The 8,927-nt window shown below is 43.1% G+C and overlaps 1 protein-coding gene across 3 annotated transcripts; it reads left to right on the forward strand.

Moving 5' to 3' along the window:
- Positions 1 to 15: 15 nt before the first annotated feature.
- Positions 16 to 6,116, forward strand: zgc:158258 (uncharacterized protein LOC791186 homolog). 3 transcript variants are annotated; one of them, XM_052077123.1, is made up of 5 exons: positions 16 to 582; positions 3,455 to 3,582; positions 3,661 to 3,859; positions 4,099 to 5,226; positions 5,539 to 6,116. In XM_052077123.1, the coding sequence occupies exons 2-4, from the start codon at positions 3,478 to 3,480 to the stop codon at positions 5,175 to 5,177; spliced, it is 1,383 nt and encodes a 460-aa protein (XP_051933083.1). In that variant the 5' UTR covers positions 16 to 582; positions 3,455 to 3,477; the 3' UTR covers positions 5,178 to 5,226; positions 5,539 to 6,116. The 3 variants fall into 3 exon arrangements, with proteins under 3 accessions (XP_051933083.1, XP_051933082.1, XP_051933084.1); XM_052077122.1 differs by having other exon boundaries at positions 4,099 to 6,116; XM_052077124.1 differs by having other exon boundaries at positions 3,455 to 3,561; positions 4,099 to 6,116.
- Positions 6,117 to 8,927: the final 2,811 nt, after the last annotated feature.

Raw genomic sequence — 8,927 nt, forward strand, 5'->3', positions numbered from 1 at the left:
CTGCTCGAACAGCTTAAACAACTAAAGTCAAAAATACTGTCACGTCACCGTAGGTGGTTGAAGGACTTTATAATTAAAACACAATGGACTGCCCATGCATTCATTTGACAGCACTTTCGGCCGGGCACAACTCAGGACTGGTCACTGCGAACGCTGTCTGGTAAAAGTAAACATTCAGTTTACATGTCCGAAGATGTTCCTCTGTATGACATCACAGCCACACTCATAAAGCAAACAAAGCGCAACGTTTGGATTGGCACGCTTATTTATGAAGATTCCTACAAAGCATGCTGAGAAGTCGCCGCATTGTCGAACATATTTAACGACAAATAATATAATATAATTTTCCGTTCAAATTTTGCAGTCAATTCAACTCTGGAGTTCTGGGCAGGAGGGAGCGAGTCAGTGCACTTGTCGTAGTCGGTCTTTATGTCAGCTTATTGCCATGACAACGTCTTTAGGCCTCGCTCTGATTGGTTGACAGTTTAGCTCTTCCGCAGGTAAGCACCGAGAGCGAGCTCAGGAGCACTTTCGCCACATACAACGGAGCAAACGAGAGCATGGAGCACAAACAATTTACAGGTACGATATTTATGATCAACGACAGACGTAAAACATTCCCATGAGCGTTATAACTCTTTTGTAACAGTCTTCACCGATGACGTGTGTAAATCGTTGGTGTTTTCAATATCAGGTGTATTAATTATACTAAACGACAATTACGTAGCCTTCTACGGTATATATTCCATTTGTTAATATTGTCCTTGAGTATCGATTAAATAGGGCATTCCTTTTTAGTTTAATCCGCCCTTATAATCGTATTGTGGACACACTCAGCGGCCACAGCATTAGATGCAAATCTTTACGAAGAACGCCAGTTAGAATTGTCTGGCTTTTGTTGGGGTTTTGACATTTGTTTTTCATATATTTATTTTAGTTATAGTAACCAAACATAGAAAGACCCCTGCGCCCGTGATCTAAAAAATAAAAAAATAACCCACACACGTCAATTAAAAAAAAAACAGTTGTCTGATAAATTGACAACATTATCCTCTGGTGTGGAATGTGTGAAGAATGTTTGAGGCCATTCATATATCTACTGTTGCTGCTGAAAGGATGCAAATGTGACTAAAAGGTTATTGAATGTAATCTAAATTTAAGCATAGCAGGCGATCAGATGACTATCACATTATCGGCTGTGTCTAAAAGATTATCCTGAGTGATTATCCTGTGGTGTGTTTTGAGTGGCTTTTTCTCCCCGATCTACTCAAAACAAAGAAAGTATCCAAAAATCACAAAGTGGGCCGCACTTTTACTGATAATCGTAAATAAAGACCTGGGTCAGTCCTTATCTTGTGTAATTCATCCAGACTACATACCCAAATGTCATGATTCATCTGGAAGCCACATTTATTTGCATAAACTGTGCATGTTTTAACTGTTATCTTACGTCCACATCCTGACAGCTGGCTGTCGCTTAGCGTGAACAATAAAGTGCACTCTTTTCTATCCCAAGAGCTGAAAAGCAGCCAAAACTAGCGAGTACAAATCATCTTGAGTGCTCCAGTCTGCTTGAATTGTCAAATGGATTTAGTCGTAGTATAATACACATGCTGAAAATAGCTAGTGATGAGACATTGTGATTTCCTAGTAATGTGGGAGGTCATTGAAAATGTAAACATTGACAGAGATTTGAACAAATAAAGTCTTGCATATTGATATTTAACCATCAACGCATCTATTTTCCAAACCTCTTATCCTCAGGAGGGTCACGGTGATATTTATCGGATTCCTAATAATTGTGGGAAATCAGTAACGCAATCAATGTTTTCAAATACAGTCGCCACCCATAGTTTTTGGATGGCGAGGTCAATTCCCTTGTTTTTGTTGAATACGGAAGACATTCGGGTTTCAGATCAAAAGATGGAGATGACACAAAAATTCAGAAGTCCAGCTTTTCTTTCACGCGGTTGACATCAAGATGTGTGAAAGAACTCGGGACAGAGCAGTTTTTTTGTTTGAAGCCATCCACTTTTCAAGTGAGCAAAAGTTATGAAATGAACATAAATGATTGTCATTTAATATTTGGTGGCGTATGACGCTTACCTTACTTATAACAACTGCAGTCAGCCGACGACCCATTGACCTCGCTAGACTGTTGCATTCTTTATTTGAAATGTTTTTCCAGGACTTTACTGCAGCCCCTTTCAGTTCTTGTTTGTTTCTCTGAATTTCTCCCTTCAGTCTCTCTTTAGGAGGTGAAATGCATTCTCTGTTGGGTTAAGCTGTTGTGGCTCATCTCTGTATTTCTTTGCAAAATCCAGCCCAGCCTCTACAACGAAATCATGTTTGCAGCACGAAATTTTTCACAACAGGGGGTTCTTCAATGTACCAAATTTGATCTCAGATGTAAACACCCACACACACAAACGTATGTGTACTCTTTATTTTTATTCCAATAGTGCATAAGTATGAGCATACACTTATTTGACACTTCAAATAGTCAGTGTAGAAAGAAAAAAAGGGAAAGAAATGGCAAAATTTACTATCATCATTCACTTTCATCAATTTCTTGGATGATGTCTTTTATTTTGCTTCCTCCGTCTTTCATTTTGATCACTTTTACCCTCTCTTCCAACGTCAGAGCTCTTCTTGTCTTAGCTGCTTGACATCCAAAGGTCTATTTTGTCGCCATTTTAGCAATGCAACGTTCTTGCTGCGTCTGAAACTAACAAAAACAAATACTTTCTGGACTACTGCGCATGTGTAAACCAGTGTGGTGGTTGCTGTTGCCGTTTCTGAAAGAAGCAGTAAAGGTCACTGTTGAATTAGACTTTGTTGTAGTGAATCTCGTTGCGAGGCAAGAGCAGAGAAAAAGATTTCGTATAATGCAACAGGGTTTTTTTTTTTCGTTGTATGGGGGGCATGAAAGTGGGAATGGTGTTAATGCATTTTTTTTTCCACACTAGCGGGTATTTTCGCCCATGTATGTTTCGTTGTAGAGGAGTTTCACTGTAAGTGGTTTGCATTTTTTATTTTTTGTTTTTTGTTTTTGCATATTTTAAATTGCTCAATGTACAGCACTTTGTATGCAGCGATGGCTGTTTGAAAGTGCTCTATAAATACTGCTGACTTGACTTGACTTTTGTAGTATGACATGTATATTTCTTCTCTCCAAGTCTTCGAACAGTGGATGGTGATCCCTTCGCACCCTAGCCTGTGGAGGTTGCTGCTGACTGCTGACACCCTTTGGGTGTTTTTTTCTCAGTTCTCACCATGTTTCCGTCATCGACTGCAGTTCATCCCCTTGGCTGACCTGTTTGATGCGTGTTGCTTAGCACACCCGTAGTTTCTTTCTTTTCCAGGACTTTGTTGTATTGACTCACACCTTCAAAGACGTTGGTGGCCGCTGATTTTTAAACAAATCTTAACTGGAAATGTTTTTGTGATGCAGAGTGACACTGCCATTTGGATAAAATGCCAAAGAGTGACACCTGGCCAGGTGGTACTGGACTGGATATGATGGCCGGAGTGGACAGCGCGGGGAGCTGTGACAGCATTGTCAGCGGACATTCCGTTTTCGTGAGTCTCCTGGTCTCAAAATTTTCAAAGCTGGAAAAACAGGACTGTTCTAAGTGGGGATATTCTCTTGCATTACAGAGTGATGATAGTCTGGGCCACTTGTCTGCTGAGGAGAAAGCCTGCCTCATGTTTTTGGAGGAGACCATCGAGTCCTTAGACACAGAGGATGACGGCGGACTGTCCGACAACAAAGCGGACCTCCTGCCGGGAGGCCCTGCCAGTCTGGCCTCCAGACTGGCGGACCTGTCAGCCTCCATGAGGAAAGCCAAGCTCAACGGTGAGCTCATCTTCCAGGCAACAGTTGCCATTTAGCTGCAATGAACTCAACAAAATACCGCTACTAGCACAGCCATTGCATATTTGATTACGAAGCCCATCTCTTGAGGTTGTTGGTCGGGAAACGTGTCTGTTTTGTCATTGTTTCTGCCTGACCGTCAAGGGAGAGAGAGAGAGTCAACTTGGGGTTTATTTTCCCCGTCTGTCTGTCTTTTCTAACAAACATCTTATGTCCCGCAGGTCTGCAAAAGCACAGCTCTATGGAAACCATCAGGGAAAAAGTCGAGAACAAACCCATACAGAACTACCTTGTGCCAACACCTTACGTTTTGGCGAGCAGCTCAAATTGTTCTGAACCAAAAGTCAAAGCTGGCATTGGGCTAAACCAAAAGAAGTCGCTTTCATTCTGCAACAGTTCCAGCCAGAAGCCCACCGGCGTTCACGTACCTTCCGATGGCAATGTCACGACACCTCCTGCAATCAAATCCAAAGACAACCTGGTGAAGACAGGCGAAAGGGGACCTTTATCCTATGATGCGCTTGTTTACCTGCGGAGGAGCGCCTCCACAAAGAAAACACCTTTATGTCCCACAGTCGATCACACCATAGACTTGGTCCGACGTCCTCCAGTCATCATAGAAAGTTCAAACACCGCCAACGTCGGAAGGTCCGACAAAGCCATATTCAAAGCCGGCGTCTTTACGACAGGCCCGCTACCCATTGCTCCAAAACCCAAAAGGATTCCTTCAAATATCTCCGTGAAGACGGAAAAGGAAGCGGCCCCTGCCTCAAGCTCATCCCACGGTCTGAAGAACGCAATAGATCCTAAAGTGGTCAGACAGGAAGCTTTGCTGAAGCTCGGCCTCCTCAAAGACCCACAGTCGGAAACTGCTCGACTGGCCCGGCCGCAGCTCCCGAAGTCTTATTTGTCTGCGGACGATGGATTTTCCAAAACTCCCTCAAACGTGGGCCCATTAAGAAGCCCCTCTTTTTGCCACGCTCCAGGGGCCCCTGCGCCCAGGAGCAAGGAGCTGCAGAGTAGTGCTAGCTTCCACCACTCCTCCAGGAGAAGCGACCGATCGGCCACATCGCTCCCTCATCCCGGCAAACCCAACAGATTAACCACTACCCTGCTCAACCACAAACTTGAGATAAATCGTCCTGAACCAAAACTCAAAACGGTCCTCGAGGACGAGCCGGCCGCCCCCAAAGCCTCAAATTCGGTGGCATACACGGTGATGATGGTGCCCGGAATGGGCGCAGACAGAAAAGAGGCTCTCAGGAAATTGGGACTGCTCAGAGATGAACCGCACAAGTAAGCAGAGGAGCGGACGGGAAGGATGAAGAGGAAGAACTTACAACAGGGGTGTCAAACTCATTTTTGTCATGGGCCACATTGTCGTTACCGTTTCCCTTGGAGGGTTGTTATGAATTTGGGGAAACATACTGCATACACAGCGGACAACAAATTGATGGATAACTAGTTTTAAAATTAGAAGTCAAGAATAATGACTGTTGTTGTGGATTACATATGACAATTTGAAATTTTGGTTCCGACTTTAGTAAGCATCATGGAACTTGATGTGCTTGATTTGCTTTCATGGGCCACATAAAATGATGCGGTGGGCCAGATGTGGCCCCCGGGCCTTGACTTTGACACCTGTGACTTACAAGGAGAAGCTCTTTCCATGCTAGGTATTCTTATGCAGTTTTTGGTTTTTTTTTGTTGTTTTTTTTTTCCCCAACAGTGTCGTGTTGCAGCTCAATTAGCATTGACTGTTTTCCAGCAGAGTACTTAGGCTCCAAGGGAATGTTTTACGGGACTCTGGATCCCTGCCTGTGCCTCAAATTGGACATTGGCTCGAGTAAAGGTGACAGCTTCTGATTTCAGTACTTCTGTTATCGTCTTAAGTTGGGTGCACACATTCTGATTTTTAACATCTTAGCCATTTTTTTTTTAATGTGAGCGACCCTATGAATATTGAACACATGTAGCATTCAAGAATTCGGCTCTGACCACGTTTTCCAAACAGATCAGCGAGGAAAAACAAATCCAAACAATACCTCACAGCAATCATTCATGATAAATTTTTCAGAGACATCCAAAAATCTGGCTTGTTCTTTGACTGCAAGGGAGGGAAAATGCTCAGATTTTGGACTAATTGCCGATATGTGTCTTTCATACTGAAAAATAGAAATGACCATTTCTACCTTCTCTTTTTCACACACGGACAAGAAAAATAAAATGTTTGACTGCACGTCCTGAGTAGTGGTTGATTTACAGGGCAGCTATGTGGTCGTACTACTCGTCTTACTCCAGAGTTGTGCTCCTCTTGCATTATCAGATTAGCCAGAGCATGGCACGCCTGTTGACTTAAGAGACAGACGGTCCTTTCTCTTTGCCTGCTCTTTCCTCTTTCGCGTGTTTGACTTTTAATTCCTTCCCTGTGTGGTTGTGCAAGGCCTCAATGGCCAATTGTTCCCTTTTTGCAGTTGGCGCGATCACTGGCAGAGGTGCAAGGCTCGGCCAATGGAGGTTGGAAAATGTGTGTGTGTGGAGGGGGGGGGGGGGGGGTGTTATCTGTGGCTTATATTACCACGGCGAATTAGGGGTGTCAGATTCTGATACTTGACACGTCTTCTCTCACTGCAAACTCATATTCTACAATGGAGGATGAAATCAGGCCAAATTGTGAACCGTGAGATAGCACCTGACAGGTTGTGGGCAATGTTTCTCCAGTTAACTTGAAAAAGTAATTTTTTTTATTTTACTGATTACTTGATTTTGAGTTAGATCACCAGTTAATGTATTAGTTGCATTCAACACATGCTGGCAATCTCACTTAAGATTGACACCCGTGTTGGCCAATACTTAAGAAAATCATTTTAAACTTAATTTTTTTCTAATATAAATTAAAATAACTTTTTTTAAACTTCATTCAGGTTTATTTATTTGTTTTCTAATAATGTATGTTTATAAATATTACATTTGGAGACCTCATACAATTCAAGAGCCTTGTGGGTCTTTCTCTTAAATGTGTTGTGATCTGTATGTGAGGGTTTTTTTTCTTCATCAATTTCTTTGGACATGAAGTCAAAATAGTGACTGGACTTCTCAAATGGTCGCCACTGTACTGCACTTGGTGAGCAAAGCTCACCAAAAATTGTAATAATCAGGGTGGCAGGGGGTGGCCTCACAATGCAACCCAAACCCAGGGCCCTCCGACTAAAAGGGTGGGGTGGGGGGGCATGATTTTCATCCATCCATCCATTTTCTGATTGTTTTATCCTCACAAGAGTTGCGGGCATGCTGGAGCCTATCCCACCTGTCTTCGGGCAGTATAGGTGGGGGACACCCTGAACCGATTGACAGCCAATTGCAGAGAACACATCAGAGGTGATTGCTCTAAGAGTGCAAGAGAAGCTCAGCTTCCCCTAAAATGTCAAAAAGTAAGTGTTCAAACATGTGTGTACGCACAATTGTGTGGACATGTCATTGACTAAATATGCGCTACAACACGCTCAAATTTTTTTCCGAATCAGCTTATTACTGGTTACGACGCAACTCTCTTCTCATTCATTCCTGCAGCTTCACACTGTGGACGCTGAGCGTCGACCGCGCGGACGCTGGGGGTCTAGAGAGTTCAGTGTAGGTTGTCCCAATGCATTGAAACGAGACGAGTCATTGGATAAATGCTGGTTTTGTCCTGCCCATCGGACGCTCAGCGTCTCTGGGAGTCTATTGACAGGGGGTGTTTATCGGGCGGCCACGATGCTAAGCTTTTCTGCATTATGATTGAATGATCTGTCTGAGGCTGAATCTGTTTTTGATTGACAGCGAAATGAGCCAATCACCGATCTTATGGTGAAGGCATCCTTGTCATTTTTTGAAAAGGAACGGACAGTAGAATTCACGAATAAATAAACGGACACATTTTATGATGTAGGCTGAAACACACCTGATTCAAATGAACAGGTTCAATATCAGGCTTCCGCAGACCTTGCTGATGATCTGATCATTTGAATCGGGTGTTGCAACTGGGAGACTTTGAAAACATGCAGGTCAGCCGCCCTCCAGGACCGGAGTTTGACACCTGTGATTTACAGTGTTCCATTAACCTGCCATGCATGTTTTTGGAATGTGGGAGGAAACCGGAATACCCGGAGAAAACCCACATAGGCATGGGGAGAACATGCAAACTCCACATAGGAAGGCCAGATCCGGGATCGAACCCACGACCTCTGCACTGTGAGGTCGATGTGCTAACCACTCAGGCCGCCCGAATGATTTTCAATGACAGCAAAATGAGCATCACAGCACCCATGAAAATGTTGTACATTTAATTGCAATACCAACATCAAACATCTTGACCTTTTATTAGTGGAATGAATGCAAAAAAAGATTTCAATGAAGCAAGAAGATTCAAATGTTTGGTGTACAGGTGCTTAAGACTAATTTATTGCTTCAAACTAATGAGATTAATTTTTATTAGACAGATTTAAAGCACATGCCACTGTGGAAACAAAATATGCTGCTAGTTGTGTGCGATGATATTACTTTCATTCTTGATGTAATTTGTTTTTTTTCCGCTTCACCTTTCCACCGGACGCTGGGACATTCAAGGATTCGAGGCGAAGGGGACGGGGCATGACTGAGTCCAGGCTCGTATTTGCGCCGTTTTCCCCCCCTAGATAAACACACCCAAAAAGATTTTAATAAAAATCAGCCTCCAGAGCCAGTTGAAGAATAACATCCTCAAAGTATGATTCTGCCACCACCACGCTAAAATGAAAGCGTTGTTTTCTTTTGGTTATGAGTCGTGTTGTGTTTATGCCAAATATCCCTTGGCCAAAAGGTCCAATTTTGCTTTGATTGGACCACAATCAAACCTCCCAAAGATGTGGGGAAAATGTGTTTAGTCACATCAATGGTGGAACAGGCCTCTTTGCACAGGGGTGTGTGGACCGTGTATAAAAATAATACATTGTAAAATTAGCCGGGCTTATTCGTGGATGTTACCGAGTCTCTGCCGCATGAGTATTATCCTTACTTCTGGTTCAAATTAATC

Source organism: Hippocampus zosterae, chromosome 9 (assembly GCF_025434085.1).
Source record: "Hippocampus zosterae strain Florida chromosome 9, ASM2543408v3, whole genome shotgun sequence".
Taxonomy (NCBI): Eukaryota; Metazoa; Chordata; class Actinopteri; order Syngnathiformes; family Syngnathidae; genus Hippocampus; species Hippocampus zosterae.

Bases quoted from the DNA above. Each gene is read 5' to 3' on its own strand.
- zgc:158258 (XM_052077122.1), top strand. From the start codon at position 3,478: ATGCCAAAGAGTGACACCTGGCCAGGTGGTACTGGACTGGATATGATG. The intron at 3,583-3,660 runs GTGAGTCTCCTG...CTTGCATTACAG, and splicing joins TCAGCGGACATTCCGTTTTC to AGTGATGATAGTCTGGGCCA. The intron at 3,860-4,098 runs GTGAGCTCATCT...TATGTCCCGCAG, and splicing joins GAGGAAAGCCAAGCTCAACG to GTCTGCAAAAGCACAGCTCT.